At 35.5% G+C, this 17294-nt stretch overlaps 1 protein-coding gene across 2 annotated transcripts; it reads right to left on the bottom strand.

The window, feature by feature from the left end:
* Positions 1–3534: 3534 nt before the first annotated feature.
* LOC143460566 (uncharacterized) lies at positions 3535–17020 on the bottom strand. Of its 2 annotated transcripts, none has more exons than XM_076958139.1 (3): positions 16821–17020; positions 12849–12954; positions 3535–5014 (listed from the first exon to the last, which is right to left on the bottom strand). In XM_076958139.1, exons 1-3 carry the CDS (start codon positions 16900–16902, stop codon positions 3880–3882), a joined length of 1323 nt encoding a protein of 440 aa, XP_076814254.1. In that variant the 5' UTR covers positions 16903–17020; the 3' UTR covers positions 3535–3879. The 2 variants fall into 2 exon arrangements, with proteins under 2 accessions (XP_076814254.1, XP_076814255.1); XM_076958140.1 differs by lacking the exon at positions 16821–17020 and adding an exon at positions 5296–5402.
* Between the last annotated feature and the right edge of the window lie 274 nt (positions 17021–17294).

The raw sequence follows: 17294 nt of genomic DNA, 5'->3' as shown, positions 1-17294 counted from the left end.
TATTAAGAGCTTGAAATGAAACTTCAAAGACAGAACCACACTTCCACAACCATATTTGATTTCAGTCTTAGCGTTAGTTGTCTAGGAGATAAATAAATGCCTGCTCATAGATATCTTATTTATGTAAATAAAGGTGGATAATACTAGTTCACGGAATGAGGAAACTGGGGATCGTGACACTAATTTATGGAAAAAAGGGAATTACAAAAAAATGCCAATACTAATTTGCAAAACGTGAGAAATTACGGAATATTCTTCTTAAATGTTTGTAATAGTTTAATTGAACTTGGAAATGTATACGGCCATATGGGTAATATTTAGCTTAACATGTGTGACGTAACGGTCACAGACTCACAGTGATTGCTTTAATTGGTGATGATATTTTTAATATACAGATTGTATAAGTCTTATACGTAAGGAGGCGCATTGTAAGGAGGCGTCAAACCCCTAGAACTAAGATCTTTATGAATTTGTTGGACGTCCTACGTAGGGCTTTAAAAAACATATTAAACCAATCATAAGGCAGCACGAGATCACGTCAATTGACCGTGAACAGATTCACCGGCGACAATTGGTCGTGATCAAATTAACCGGCGACTAATTGATCTAGGTCAAAATTCCAGTGCCCCAAATTATACTTAGAACCAAAGCCACAAAGAGAGGGAAGGCCTTTTAGCGCGTCTGGTGACGTCATCTTGTTCTGGTGACGTCACGTCATTCATCTTGTTCTTAAAGTTTTACCTTATTCTTAATGTTGTTTTTTTACATTATTTGTTTTTTGTTTGTACAACGTGATTTCCATCAAATGATTTTTTTCTGAAATGTTAGTTCTAATTGCGCAATTTTTTTTAGGTCAAAATAAGGTCAAAATTTAAACTTTTTAGGTCAAAATAAGATTTTCTCAGCGGAATCGCCCACAACCTACAATTTGTGGAATAAACTTTCTTATTTGTCAAATAACAGTTTGTATAAATTTTAGTGCCCTTATTATGTAGTGTCATATGTGTTTTGCAGCGAAGTTCTTTTAATGTTGTTACTCGTATTTCTCGTATTTCCGAAAGTATTTCTATTTCAATAAATGTTTCAATTTGTATTGAAATAAAAATAAATTTTGTTAAAAAAAGGAAATAATTACAAACAAATATTTACTTTACATATCATATACTACCATCAACTTAAACACAATAATTCAGCACTTGCACGGTCAATTTTCATTCCGGTCAGTTGGTTCTAGGTCTAGGTCAATTTACGTCACGGTTAGTTTGTTCGCGGTTGATTTTATTTACGTCATTTACGACGCAATTTACGTCACAGTCAGTTGTCCCCGGTGAGTTTGTTCGCGGTCAATTTCCCACGGTTAATTGTCGTGGTACCAGGCAGCACTGTTGGTGTTGTTTTCTAGCCTGGGAATTACCCTAGCAGTTGGTGCGCCTCAATGTCCCAGGTCGCGTGCAGAATTAGCATGAAAGTAGCTGAATTTGGGTTTTTAGACCAAAAATTCTAGTGTTTATTTTGGGCCTCTGTAAAAAAAGTTTGAATCATGGTTTTTTGATGGCATTTTATGGAATGGTAGTTCAAAGCATACTAAATTGACATGTAAAATTTCAGAGAGCCTCATGGAGGAGTTTTCGAGTAATCAGTCTTTTAGTAAATTCACTGTATCATAAAACAAACAAAGATTTTATGGCATTTTTTGGGGGTTTGACGCCTCCTTAAAACTTATTTATTCTGCAAGTTGGTGTTATCCATTCTCATAGTGGTATATCCCTAATAAACAGCAACCAACTGATACAATATATCTTCATATGGTAGACTGTAGAGTATAGTAATATACGGATAAAATAAAGTAAGAAATGTCAACCGTAATTGACAATAGTATACTACAAGTTAATTATTAGCTACACGTTTTCAGCTTTTATCATTATTACCAATGATAGGCCTATTGCACAAAACTGAAAAATAAATTAAAAAATAAATGTTGTTGTGCATATATAAAGTACTAGAAATAATTGTAACTTACTGACAAAAATTTAATTTCAAAAGATTATAGAAAGTTATACAAAAACATATTGCAACAAAAAACTTTTTTAAAGTTAACACATTACGCTAAAATGTTACGTAATAGCTCGCATATATTTCTGATTTCATTATTTACATTGAAAAAGAAATATTTCGTAATTTCTTACTTTCCGTTAATTAGTATTACATCCTTCAGTTTCCTCATTCCGTACAAACTACAATAAATAAATCACTGCACCGACAAAAATTTTTTCTAATGGTTATTTAGTTCCAAACGCATTGCAATAACAATATTTATTATAGTTAACAGGCTAAGCCAAATAAGATCGCGTAAATATAGGCTACGAATTAAATTACTACTAAACACTGAAAAAAACTTTCCGTAAATTAGTGTCACGTTTCTCAGTTTCCTCATTCCGTAAAAACTATCTTACAATAAATATATCACCGCATCGACAAAAAAATTTCTAAAAATTATACAAAGTTCCAGACGCCTTGTGACTAAAAATTTTTAATACAACCTCATGAATGCTACATAAGTAAAGATTTGTGTTCGTGGGAATACCAGTGATCGATTTTGACATTTCTGCAATGACGAGCAAACGAACCATCCATAGAATTTTTAACGTCGGTGGTGAATAAGGAAACCTTTTTTATGCTTGCGTATACAAAATCACTAAAATATTTGCAACCATTCCACTTCCTGTAAGATGGATGGATTGAATTGTTGTAAGACTAAACGTTTTGGGAGGAACGAGGTGATGTTGTGACAATTTCACAGAAAAATCATTTCAAAACTATACGGCTATAATTAATTATAAGATGAGAGATTGTTGGTTAAAATTTAAAGTGCGTGGACCAAAGTCCAAAAACAAGTTGATCATACATAAAGTAACACTATTCAATGAACATTGTAGTAAACTATCTTTGTAAAAGGATTTGTAGTTAGGCAGTTATCGGAATAAGAAAATCGCGAAATGTCTCAGTTTTTGGCCTTCATTGTGGTGTAGATCAAGGCTTTTGTTATGTCATAGATCAGCGTGGTCCAACTGCAGGCCCGCGAGCACCGATGTTTTGGCCCGCGAACTGATAGTCAGCTTTGATAGTCGCTATTGTTGAGGAAGAACCTCGACCGCAGATGTCACATTGATCAGCATTTAAATTTTATCAGCTAAATTTTGAACTATTCTAATTTCAGTTTTAATAAAAAGAGAACTTTTTTCAGTTCTAATTTAAAAACATTGGCCCGCAAGATAAAAAATTTTCTGATTTTGGCCCGCGATGAAAAGAAGTTGGACCACGCTGTCATAGATTATAGTCAAGGTGCTTGACAACACGCTGCTGTTGTTGCTTTCCTTACGCGGTAGCCAACTGAAGTCAGAAGTGTAGTTCATAGGAATTTAACCTATGTTAGGTGGTGTTGTCTACCTTCTATCAAACATTAAATACATGATAAACAAGATCTAAATTTTAGATTCCATTCCAAACCGCATATTTTTTTTGATCCTTACAAAGAATACAAGACATTGTTCATTTTTGTTGTTTGTATTTCCTTTATGTGCACTGTATTTGATATAAAACAACGTTTTATAGTTTTTCTTCTTTTCCTGATTTCTGTCTTTTTATTTCTTTTAAGCCGTGCACAGTAGGCTGATACAATCAATTTTCCACAGACTGAAGAAACGATAATATATATTAATACAAAACGTTCGCTGGAATCGACACGACGGAGGCCCTCTGTATGTAATACAAAAGCGATCCAAACGCTATTCATAGGGTAAAATAAGTAGAAGGTGGCAGTAGTCATTCTTATTGGAATAACGAAACAGCTTTCAACAAACTTCCTCCAGAGCAGACCACTTAGGCCCCATAGTCCTGCCGTACTCCGAGCTGTTTTTGGTCTGCTAACTTCGGGTCATGTCGTCTAGGCGCTAAATTAACTAGTTTTAATGAAGCTGATTTCCGAGGAGGTTTGTAAACTTTATTGTTATGATTAATTCTTGACAATGGTGCAGAAGTATAACATGATTTTTTCCCCCTGGTGACAGCTGAAGTGAAATTAGTTCGCACATTAGCCAGGTGTGATGTTTTAACACCACCAGTGATCTCTCGATTTTCATCGATTGATTCCGATTCTTGGCTTTTCTGTAATGGCTCAAAAATTGTTTCCAACCTTGTGTTTCCTTGGTCTGCGATACCAGTTTGGTTTGTATAATGTGAGGCAGTATAAAAAGTAGTAAATGCATTTAAATCACTTCCAGTATGTCTGCGAAATTTATCCTCAACAATGCCATTGAAGAGCTTGTTGGCTTTATTCCATGAATTTTTTGAAAGTGCTAAGGATTTGTCAGCAACCACACCATAGGTTTTGCATGGAACATTGTGTTTCTTCAAAACATTGATATTATTTCTGGATTTGTGTCCTTTTGGTGCAAAACTAACTTCGTTGACAAGATTTTCGGCAGCAGACATGGATGAAACTGAACATGTTAAAGGTCTATTGTTTGCAGTTACAAACCCAGTGAATGCAACTGGGGAAGTGAGTGTTTTACTCTGATTGGAGTTATTGTGGCCAAAAATCGAAGAAGTTGGGTTGGAGCATTGTGGTTTCTTCAACTGAGTAACAATAGAGTCTTTCACAGGAAAAACCTTTGTTGCTGACTCTACAATGTTTGGAGGATTATCTAATCTAATTATACAAGAAGTTGGCTTCATAGCAACATTAGCTTCTCCAACAATTGATTTTCTTTTAACCCATGGATTAAATACAGGCTCATGTTTTGACATCTTCTTACTGGTCCCTTTGACGAATTGTTTATCCGCAGTATCTGCCATCAAGTGAGCACCGGAACCGGAAGTTCTTTTCCCTTGGTATAAATCACTGGTTATGGGTTGTGCATGTACACAACCAACTGGTGCGACTGGGATTAAACTGGTGGGTTGATAACACTGCTTGCCATTATTGGAGAGAGAGCAGGAGGAAGAAAGGGAGTTTCTAGAAATAGGTATACAAATATAATACTTATATTGCTTCTGTAAGTCATGTCATATTGGTAATAGAAACTAAACTAATAATATTACACTAAAGAGACAATTCAACAAAGGTTGCAAATATATCAGAACAATTTTGTTTCAGTAATACACTCTGACAACACTGACACTATATTTTATTTTTATTTAAGTACACTAATTTGCTAAATTATTCTAACTTTTGAAATTTCCAAAAAAAGATGATTTTAATTTCATAGATTTAGAGTAGTGAAAGTTAAATAGTACATTTTAGCAAATAGTGCCATTCTTCTAGCAGTATTCATGATGAATGCATGTTACACTGGTGATGCCATTGTCATGACTGCTTCATGGCTTCATGGCTTTGGTTTGATCTGAAAAAGTATTATTGGTCAAATGAAAATCAGTCTGGTCATTTATCAAACTTTGTAACAAGACATTGTGCACAATCTGCCTTGCAGCATGTTATTTATGTCTGGGTTTGATTGTTAACATCATGAAATTTCAGGTAGCCTTCATCAATGTATGCACGAAAGGATTTTGGAAAAAAGAAATATGAATAAACGCTTTATACCAAAGGCCTACATTAGCTTTGACAAGGTCAAAAAGAGTTGTAACATGCATACAGCATAAGTAACATTTCACAATATCATATTACATAAAAATATAACTGGCAAACACTTGATTGAAAACATTATAATTACATATGGTAATAATCAACATATTTTTCATTTTCACTTTTTTGCATGGCAGACAACATTTCAGCTTGCATTCACTAAAATAATTATATTATAGTATTATATAATACAGTCAACATATGACATCTGCATTCTGTTAAGGTGGTTGTGTTTATTCAAAGACATGCTCATACCGCAGCACTGAAAGTGGAAACTCATTAATCAAAATTGAAGGGACCCATTAAATTACTTCACTTTTTTTGAACTTAGTTTACTTGATATTATGATGGGAAATTTGTCAAGACTAGTCATATATTTGTTAAATTAAGCTTTCATGTTGATGCATGCACAGTAGGTACTGGTAACTTTGTAAGGCTAACTTTGCTTCATCAACCCATCGTGCAAGTTAAAACGTATTAGATTTGTTTATATAGACTACAAAAAAATTTGGTCATGTCTGTACAGTGACCTACACCTACCACATGAGGGAGCCAAAGCATTGAATTCTTAATGAATAGTACATTATAATTAATTACTGAAGTGTTTCGGCGTCTAAATTTCACTTATCCTGCATAAACAAACAAAACTGCAATTGTTGCATCAACACTATATCGTTTAGCAACTAAAAGCCCAGGAAATTAAGCTTGAGTAATGAGAAATTTATTTAAAATTTGGATCAGGTTGGCCAAAGTATTGCTCAGCAAAAGTTCTTGTGAAGCCCGACAATCGCATTTTTGAAGCCTGATATCAAGTCCTATAATACAACAAAACCAGCTTATCAGAGTACACTCGGGAATGGTAAAACCCACTTTAGTAAGTGGCTTCTCTTATCTTTATTATACTATGAAAGCTGTTTTTACTTTAAAAGTGGTTGTATAAAAGGAAAGTTGCCTTAGTTTCGATCCTGGAGCAGTTCAACATTACTACCCTTATTCAGCATTCAAAATAAATTGTTCAATTTTTGACTGTTTGACTTCGCTTTTGGTTGCATGTTCCACAATGTGATTAAGTTTCTACCTTCAATAGCAGTAACCTATCATCAGTATCACCGAAAAGCATTCTCAAATATTCTATGTAAAATGCTAAAGTTACATTGCTGAACTGTTTTAATATTTTGATTAAAGAGTTATGCGTTAATGGCGTATCGTCTGGCACCTCTAATAAGCAGCATGTTTGCTATAATAAACAGTAATTTTAAACGAGAAAGTTTGACACTTGTTCGGTTTCAGCTGGCACTGGTCTAACATGCTGTTTCCTCCATAAACCTACACTCCATTAAGCTGGTTTTATTATCTCGAATTTAAAATTATCAGATCTATGCGCTAGGCAGTCACTCTTTGATCAAAAATGTAGCATCGCTGCAGCTTCGGCTCCTCACATGAGATTTCATACTAATGTTCGTAAAATTCATTTTGTTGAGGCTAGAGCTGGGAGCAACTGAGAATGTATGAACTTGCAGTTACTCGCCAATGGACATGGTCATGTAGCCCACTAGACAAGCCGTTGATGAGAAAAACGGTTAAGGAAAAACTTGAATTTAGTTGTTTGGAATTAAATAGAAGTAAATTGGACAAAAAGAGGAAATTACTTAGATCACACCAAGTGATAAATTTGAAATTAATTATATACTACATCAAATAATATTCTCTGTACAAACGCACAATTACATTTGGAGAGATACCATAAAAACTTTAAACAAATGTAAAGCAATGGTACGTTTAGCTGATTGGTGAAGTGAAATGTTTGGCAAAATCTGCCTGTCAACCGAAAGCACCGACACAAGACTTCAATGTGAAAAAACATACTTTGAAATGAAGAAGTAATTCTAACCGCACTTAGCATTTTTATCCAACTGAAACCAACAAAAAGAAATGCAGCTGGTTTGCATTGAAAGCGGTTTTACTAGCTCCCAACTATAAAACCACAGTTAGATGCTCACAGTTGTCTAGTTAATATAGTAGAATCTGCTTAATATGATCACCAGCCTTATAGGAGCATTTTGGTCTGGTGTAGAATTTTGCCATAAACAAAATTCTCTGTTTAATATGACCTGTTTTTCAATTTCTTTCAAGTCTTTCTCTCAATTTTTTTACATGTCAACTATGCAACGCAACAATGAAAATTGTGCCACTTAAAGTTGCCATCATAATCCAATGGTTGTCCTTTGTTTTCAGTCAACCAAACACTCGCTTTAGAAAATTTCTTTTTGGTATCGGGTATTCTAGCAGCTTGGATTATTTTGAGCGTTTGGATATGTATTACAGTACAAGGTGTACTACAGTATGTATGTATTACAGTACATGGTTTGAAACCATGCCTCTGTTTGCTCCTTTGTTAACTTTTTGGCCTGATTTGTTTGCCTGTTTTTGATCGCCTCTTACTTGGAATACATACTGCTAAAGTCATTATTTGCGCAGCGATCCACACAGCATATTAGGCAGAATATGACGTGTAACATGACTGTAGTTGTCAAATGAGCCCAGTAGGATTCCCAAAGCATACAGCCTTCACCTTGTAGCAAGGGATTTCACATTATTTCAAACCTATACATAGTTTAGCTTTTCTTATTGTTGACGCCTTGCTGTCAAATGAAGTTATTTCTGGTTGTTTGATTTTGCCATCGTGTCCTGAACCCTGCTGTGGAGGCAGTCGATTTTGACCTCTTTGGTTTGCCTGTTGCCTTGTCGGCAATAAGTAGGCCCTGAGCCTACCAAGTAGCACAATTATGGTTTCTCCATTTTGGTGCTGAACACTGCCATGGAGGCATTCGATTCAGGTTTTGGTTGGTTTGTTTAGGCGGCTTTGGTTAGGTATCAACCCTTGCTTTGTCAGCATTGTAGTTTGTTTTTCACTGGGATCGATTGAATTGTAAAATGGTCAGAATTTTCAACATGTGTAGTTGACAAGCAATTTCTGTTTTTTTTTGGCCCACCTTATCGGGAGCACGACATATGGCCGCGGGAAAGTGGCCGCGAACAAACTCACCGGGGTCAACTGAACGTGACGTAAATTGACCGCAGACAAACTGACTGTGACATAAACTGGCCGGCGATCAAATTAACCGTCGATAAATTGGCCGGCGATCAAATTAACCGGCGACAAATTGGCCGTCAAAAGGTCAAAATTTTAAACTCGGTAGTATATGATATGTAAAGTAAATATTTGTTTGTAACTATTTCCTTTGTTTTTAACAAAATTGTTTTTTATTTCAATACACATTGAAACGTTTATTGAAATAAACAGAAATATTTCCGGAAATACGAGTAACAACATTAAAAGACGTTCACTGCAAAACACATATGACACTACATAATATGGGCACTAAAATTTACACAAGCTGTTATTTGACAAACAAGGAAGAACACGGAAGCATTTCATCAGGCAAAAATTCCTCTAATGTTTCAAAAGCCTCAATCAGATGCTGTATTGGAACAAATGCCAAAGCCGGTATGTGACGCAGCAGTAGTGCAAATTCTTGATCATTTTGATACCTTCTTTGAAGTCCGATTTGCTGCATGTGCTTCCTGACATTTTGATTTAAATGAAAAAAGCAACCACTTACTGTGAGGTCATCATAGTCAAACACCATCCGAATTGCATTTATTGCAGACATTTCAAAATCAACCAAAAAACTTGTTGGATGTGCATTTGGTATCAGTTGCCACGCTGCGCGAAATAACCGCTCATATGTTTCTTGTGCTTTGTTCGGTAGTAAACAGTACAACGCTGGGACAAGGTCGCCATGTCGTGAAGCATGGATAGAGTAAACCTGTGAAAATATTGGCGGGGTAACCTTGAACGTCCCATCAGCTTGCCAGTTTTCTGATAATTCTAGTACTCTTTTGCTCTCTTCGGTGCCAAATATTAATATCCTATTTTCTTCAGCTCCTGAGTCATACTGCAAAAAAAGTTCAGACCCCATAGCATCATCTAAAAGAATATTTTTGTACGAGTCAGGTATTTCTAAATCTGTGCAGTTCAGTGGATTTGCAGGTGCTGCAACAGTCCTAAGTCGTGTTCGTTGTATTGATCTTTTCAGATTTTTTTCCACAATATGCGCTCTGACGGCACCTGGCAATCCCACTGTCGCGTCAGATATGATATTTGCTGGTGTGGACGTATCGTTAGCGTTGCCAGCGCGTTCCTTGACGACCGTAAGTAGTTTGGCCACTTGAACATGTCTCTCTTCTTGTAGGTGACTGTGTTCGTGCAACTCTTTCGTGACTAAGCCATCTACAGTATGGAGACGTGCCTTACAAAAACTCTTGTGGTAATTACTGCATCTCCAGAATGCAGTTTTCCCGTCTGAACTTTGTCCATCTCTCCAGAAAATGTAATGGTTGTAAACTAATTTTTTCTTACCTCTTTGTGAGATTACTTCTGCCATTTTCAGACCTTAAAAATCAGTTTTATTCTAAAAGTGTCGGCATCTAGTCTGCAAAAGTATCTCAATTTAGTATCTCAATCACGTGGCTATAGGCATTACACCGGGTTTACTGGCAACTCACTTAAACAACACAAAGTCGTAAATGTACAAAACAAGATCACTTGATTCCTGTCTGTTCAATTTGCTGATTCTGCTCATCTGCTGTCTCACTCTCCAGTCTCCACCTGCTGGGCTTCTCCAACTCTTTTTGCAATTTACAATTATTAGCATAACCATAACCAAGACTTAAAACTAGGGGAGTCCTGACGTACAGCTTCAATCTGACAATTTACTTAACTAAAGTGTCCATTGTTATTGCAATAAGTCCATTGTTACAACATGAGATAGGCTACAACGCATTGTTTCATAATCTCATCAAACAACTCGTCTAGACTGGGAAAATGTATGTAACAATAAGAAATCTATGAATATGGGTCACCGTACAAGGGGCCAAAAAACTCTACGAGTGGCAACCTTGACTGCAATACACATACTGGATAGTGACTAGATAGTGAATTAGAATTTTGACCTTTTGACGGCCAATTTGTCGTCGGTTAATTTGATCGCCGGCCAATTTATCGACGGTTAATTTGATCGCCGGCCAGTTTATGTCACAGTCAGTTTGTCTGCGGTCAATTTACGTCACGTTCAGTTGACCCCGGTGAGTTTGTTCGCGGCCACTTTCCCGCGGCCATATGTCGTGGAACCCACCTTATCGGTGATTGTTTGTTTCACACAGAAGACCACATTATCGGTAGTTGGCCCGTTGTTGGAAACAAGTTTAGTTGGCCGAGTGGTAATTGCAATTGAGTTACCACGGCCCATCTCGAAGAGACACCTGGTTTGCTTTACGCCTACGAGGCAGTGAACCCTCTTTTTGGGCTTCCAGATTGGATCAATAATTTGCGGAGGTCGGTAGGAGGCTGATCTTTTAGGTAGCCCGTCCCATTTACATTGACTTTGATACCTGGTTGGAAAGTATTTTATTACTCACTTTGATCTTTCGCTTGTGCATAAAACACCAACAGTTTTAAACGCAGCTCATAGTATTGGTTTGCTGCCTTGGGGTCAGGCCTTATAAGTTTCAATCTCCACATTGTTTTGCAACTATAGTCCATTGTTGGCTGCTGGTCGGCAGGATTGGAATTCCAGTTGCCTTTTTGGAAGATATAGTTTTAAATCACTGTATTATTTTTATCTCTGCCGTGGAGGTAGTAAAATATTGGTTCCTAAGGTTTTGACAATCTCTCAAGATAAACCCTGATAAATAAATATTCTCTGAAAACTAATATTTCTGAAGACGAAATTGTCAATAAAAAATCCTGCAAAAATAAACGTAAATTTTCCAACTGAGTTCCAATTTTTTAATGTTAATTTTCACTTGGCCTTAATAGTTGTGCTAAAATACTCGTTCGGTTAATTTCATAATTTAAGCGATCACATTGCAACGTAATCTTGGAAGTCTTACACCAAGGTAAGTGGTTAGCCCTTGCAAAAAAGAGGCAAAAAAAAGTTGATTGTAAGTTAAACGCTATTCTTGCTTGGGACATTATTAAATTCTGAAAAAAAAACTTGACTGTGATCATTCAATACAGTATAAATCAAAAGTGGGCTAACGTGGGTAACAGTGTCCATTGTTAGCAATAATAAAAACTTGACCTAATGGAAATTTTCCTAAGAAAAAAGAAACACAATGACCAAGCATAACCATTTCTGCAAGAGTACATGGAGCAACTTCCACCAGATGCATGTGAAGGAGATAACAGACAAAAATTGATTCAAACCAAAAACTCGCCATGCGCTGATTAGTTCATTTTAAGGTTCAAAATTGTATTTTTCTCTCTGTCCTAAAGCAGGGTTGCTATGCACGTTTGCAATACAAGAATGGACATAAATTCATTAATTCTAACTAAGAATTAAAACTGTTCAATGATGAGCCAAAAACGTCTTTAATGTGTTTTTGGCCAAAATTATATTAGTCATAATGGTTAAAGGCATTTTCAAATGAACCTATCAAATAAAAGCGATGTGGAAACACAATACAAATGGGAATTTATGCAACAAAAAATAGACTGTGTACTATCCATTTTTGATAACATTTCTGTTTCAGGGAATTGATAAATTCCAAATGCATGTCAGTTTGATGAAAATAACTAACATATACAGCGCAAGTTTGTCTATTTTTGTGAGATTTATACCATTCTTTTGTTATTGCCTAAGCCAACAATTCTCAAATTTTTTTGAGCTCGACCCAAATCTGAGTTTGGTGAAAATATCGTAACTCAAACCTCAAACAGCATATTTTAACATGACAAAAGTAATGATTGTATGGATGATTTTTGGCATAAGTTGCTAAGTTAATTTTTCAATGCCAGCAATCTACTCTAGACAGACAAGCAGTGGTAGTGTGGTTCACTCACTATGAAACAAAGCATTTTATTACAAACATAATCATTTGCATCACCTTGACGCAACCCATTTTAGGGCACTTCGCGACCCATGCTTTGGAATCGTCCTTGAGCAAGGCAAGAAAGATGCTTAATAAGTTAATTGCCAATAAAGAATGAATGCGAGTGCAACTGTATGAACATGAGCTCTGAAACTGAAGCTCAAGAAGTGAGAAAATCTTTATGAGCTAAATCATAATAAGACTTACTGTACCAAAATCAGAGAATGAATATTACAATATTATTAATTATGAAAAAATATATACTTACTGTGCGGGTGCAACAGCATCAGCAGAATAAAAACCTTCCTCAAATATTTGTTGATGCAACTGCTCATTGAGATCATCAAACCAGTTTTGATTAACAGGCCCTAAATCTTAAAAAAAAATTGCAAATTCTTAGATTACAACTACCGATTGGAATCACGAGGTAACAGTTAAAAACAGAAGCAAGTAAAAAAAAACAAGTATACCCAGTGGCAGATCTAGGGGGCCGTATCAGACTGTCATGACAACCCCTTTAAAAAGTAACCTTACTTTGTTTATGTTAAGTTTAGGCTTAGATATAATAGTGAAATCCAGCTTGCCAAACGTAATGCAATCAAAGAGCAATTGGTTCAAAATGAGATTGATAAACTCTTCTGGAGTAAGAGTATAAGCCACATCATAAAAAATCGGGGTTGAAAATTTTGTCCTAAATGCATACTACGTTCCTCCATGTATTGTAAAATACCATTTGCTTTCACAAAGCAGACTGAGCTTTACGTAGCACATGTGAGAAAACACATTGATCTTAAACCCTGCAATGAAGCAGTGTTCCTTTTTGCCATTGCCCTGTCTTTTTGGCTCAAGATGTGCATTGTATTCAATACAAATCTCATCTTAAGATTACTCATATAGGTTGGATCAATTTTGATGGTTCATGCATTTCCAACATGGTAAAACATTGCCACTTCAAAGTACTTAAACTTCTTTGTTTTTTATTTCACAAATATTTCTAAATTTGTTGTCTTAAAAAATCAATTTGTGATAACTATGTTCTTAACAAAATAAACGTTGTGTTGTTTGATTTCTATTGTTTTGACAACGCTGAGGCGCCTAAAACAAAAGCCTTTTTTAAAAATGAATTTCAAAATGAAATTGAAAATCACATTATAATTGAACTAAAAACGAAATCACAAACTTTTTAAATGAAGTGCCGTCGCATATACATTTGCTGCCTTTTTCCTTTGGTGCGATTTGATGCAATAGTTCACGACAGAGTTTTAAACAATTATGCATAGTAATAGCAATCGTGTCCACTGAAACCAAGTATAATTAATAATTATACACAAAAAGATTATATATTCATGAAGTAAACAAAAATCTTTAATTGTATTAATAATAATAATTATTGTGATCAGAACATATTGGTTCTAAAAATAAGAACCGAATAGTTTTGGTTCTTAAACATTAGTTATTTTAAAATACGCATTCCTAGTTGTATTACATGAAACTAATAGTGAAACAAAAAATTTTATAGCACAGGAAATATGCCACACAGAGGTTGGCACTGGCAGTATTCTAGTACGATGTAGTCTCCAGATTAGTATGTTTTTTCTTTAGAGGCTAGGCCTACCATATTTTCAACACCCAAAAAGAGGACATTTTTTTGCCGGCAAGTAAAACAAAAGTAGAATTGTTACGTTTGAGTTTGATGATGTTTTATACCAGGGGTAGGCAAACTGCGGCTCGCCAGCATGTTTTTTGTGGCTCTTCTAGTCGAATCGCAAAATTCCAAAAAAACTGTAAAGGCTACCAAGAGTACCGTTTATGAACGTTTCTGTCTGTTTTTTCTTTATTTAGGCCAGCATTTTGTTTATGACGTAACAATAGATATAGAATCCGAAATTGTTTTCAGATATACAGTAGATTCTATACTCAATGGCAAAGGTGGTCAAAGTGCGCTTCGCTGACATGTTTTTTATGGGTCTTCTAGCTGAAAAGTAATATCCCAAAATGACTACTAATAATACAATAACCAAATTGACAATCATTACTGATTTTGCGGCTCGCTGGTGTTAATAGTTTTCCGCAAGCAACTCTTTCATTGAACAAGTTTGCAAACCCCTGTTTTATACATTTCCTTGGTAGTTGCAGGCAAAAGTTCCAAAAACAGACAAAAAAACAACAAATCAATTTATTTTTCGGATTCAGCCCATGAAAACGTTGCGGTTCCCTTAACTTTTGCCAATAAGGAATGATCACTTTTAACGAGATCGTGAAATAGTTTACACTAAAAATCATTGAAATTATATACAACCGTCAAGATTAGGGGTTCTTAAACTTTTTGGCACACGCCCCCCTTGACGGTACCTAAAAATTTCGCGCCCCACCTCATTGCAAAATAAAAAAGCATCAAGCAAAACAACAATTTATTTTCAATTAACTTTCATTAATGTGAAGGATGTAGTTGTTTTTGGGAAACCAAACGTTTAATTCGAGGCTTTGTAGAAGATAATGCACATCTTAGGTCGGCTTCACAGTCAAGTTTGCTCCTTGGTTTTGTCTTTATATTCATGAAGATGACGCTGAAAACGACTTTTCTAAGCATATCACGCATTGCCATACGACTTTTCCGTTTACTGTGGTATTTATAAAGCCATGCTTCAGATAATTTTGGTCATACTTTCTCTTTTTTCCACTCATTTTGTGTCAATACAATTAGTTTAATTACTAAAATACCTGGTTATTAAATCAATACTAAATTTACGTTTTACTTCATTTTACGGTTTTAATATTGGCTGACGTTAGTTTTACCCTATTTAAACCAGGTGCGCGACATTACTATTTTTATTATGTGTGGCCGACACTGCACACAAATTTTCAATCGTTAATGACTCGAAAATTATACGTTGTAAACTGAATAGGTTAGTAGCAAAAACATCTGGCTTCCTGTATACATGATAATTGTAAAACTAAAGAAAATGCATTTAGTGCAAATTAAGTATTTCTACAAGTGATACATTTGTAAAAGTTTTTCTTGTTACGCCGCCCCCCGTTGTGAGAAAAACAGGTCACCGCAAAAAGAGAACACAAGAGAACAGTTAGTCGAGCTAGTAGTGCGTGAATGAGTAAACGAAAACAATATGCTTCAAAACGGAGACACCAAATATGATGACGTAACCATTGACGTATTTCAGAATCCAAATCTCAAAAATACAATTGCCATCGTGACACACTTTAAAATTTTAGTAAAAATGAACCTATAGCGAAAGTCAAGAAAGCATGTTTAGACATAGCTCATATGTAAATAATAGACAGTTTGTCATCTCTCGCGCCCCCCTTATAAATGTTACACGCTCCCCAAGGGGGGCGCCCCCCCCAGTTTAAGAACCACTGGTCAAGATGCTCGAAACTGATCTAACTATTAATTATAGACTGTCTTTTTCTTTGCACCATTGTGGCTGCATCAAAGAAAAAATGCGTTCAACATTTGCATTATGGGCCATAATGCTAAAGTAAAATTGCACGATTTTTAACAAGATCAAGAAAGTAGGGCTGGTAGTGCAATTTGTTGGAAAACCTTTTTTCAAACAGCAATTCAGCATGTTTCATGGCTACAGTAGGCCTAATGTTTTGGAAATAAATACAACGTCTCGCCTAAAAGTCCTGTTGAAAGTATAAGCAACTAACTCGAAATGCAAAAAAAGAGGACATTTGGGCATTTTTTAGCGTCCTCGGAGGACCATTTACTTTTCTTGAGAAAAGAGGACAAATCCTCTTAAAAGAGGACGTATGGTAGGCCTATTAGAGGCAAGCAAAGAAATAATTGAAATTTAAATGGCCAAACTTTTCACCACTCTACAAGTTCCTACAAGCAGTCATCAAATATCTAGGGGGTGCAGTGGCAATGCTTTTCATCGTGGCCAGTAACTTTGTTGCATGAAGCATCCACCCGAAACAAAGTTGTGGCAAATATTCAGACTGGTTTTCAAGAGACACTAAACAATTTGTTTCTCTTGTGCTTGATGAACAATTCGCCACTTAACCCTAGCAGTAACTGTATAAATGGCTATAATGCTTTGCACCGCTAGCAAATTTTTGTGCCTGAAAAAGTATATAGGCTGATAAGTAGCAGATAATAGAAAAATTAGTAGCACTCCTGGTCCAGTGACTTACTTTGAAAAGTAGTGCTACTACCACTGCTCAGCTCTGATTAAGCGACAAAAAATATTGTTTACAGGCAAGTTTTTATTCTCACCTCTCAAAGTATTTTCATCCAATAGCGCTTGTTCACAAAGACGTACTTCAGATTCATCATCAATGAGCATTTGACTTTCCATCTAAATTTACTCACTTCTTTTTAATTAGTAAGCAGAAAATCTAGACAACTTCAGTAATTCACAAGTACATCATTGTCTGAAGAAAATTACACCATCAATACTACCATAGCTATCAATTACACTGTGCTGCGTTAATTTTTAGGTTAATAAAGTATTGACGGTTCTTAGTGTACTTTTTGATGCTGAATCCAAAACTGTTATCCGTTTTCTTCAATCAGGTCTAGTTTTTTGGCAAATTGCGTTTGAAATTTTTGACAACTTCAGCTTTCAGCGTTTGCGATTGAGATTTGTGGTGTCATAAAAATGATTTAGTTTTTGAATTAAGTTTTGATGAAACTTCAGTGACATCACAATGAGAAGAACATAACGAATACACCTGGTGCTTGAAAAGT

This window comes from Clavelina lepadiformis, chromosome 5 (assembly GCF_947623445.1).
Source record: "Clavelina lepadiformis chromosome 5, kaClaLepa1.1, whole genome shotgun sequence".
NCBI lineage: Eukaryota > Metazoa > Chordata > Ascidiacea > Aplousobranchia > Clavelinidae > Clavelina > Clavelina lepadiformis.
This window is presented reverse-complemented; position numbering and strand designations above follow the sequence as displayed.

What these genes read in the sequence shown, in the direction of transcription:
- LOC143460566 (XM_076958139.1), bottom strand. Translation starts at nt 16,902, where the DNA reads ATGGAAAGTCAAATGCTCATTGATGATGAATCTGAAGTACGTCTTTGT. An exon ending in GGATGAAAATACTTTGAGAG is followed by an intron (nt 12,955 to 16,820) that starts GTGAGAATAAAA and finishes TTTTTTTTTAAG; the next exon opens with ATTTAGGGCCTGTTAATCAA. An exon ending in GATGCTGTTGCACCCGCACA is followed by an intron (nt 5,015 to 12,848) that starts GTAAGTATATAT and finishes ACCTATTTCTAG; the next exon opens with AAACTCCCTTTCTTCCTCCT.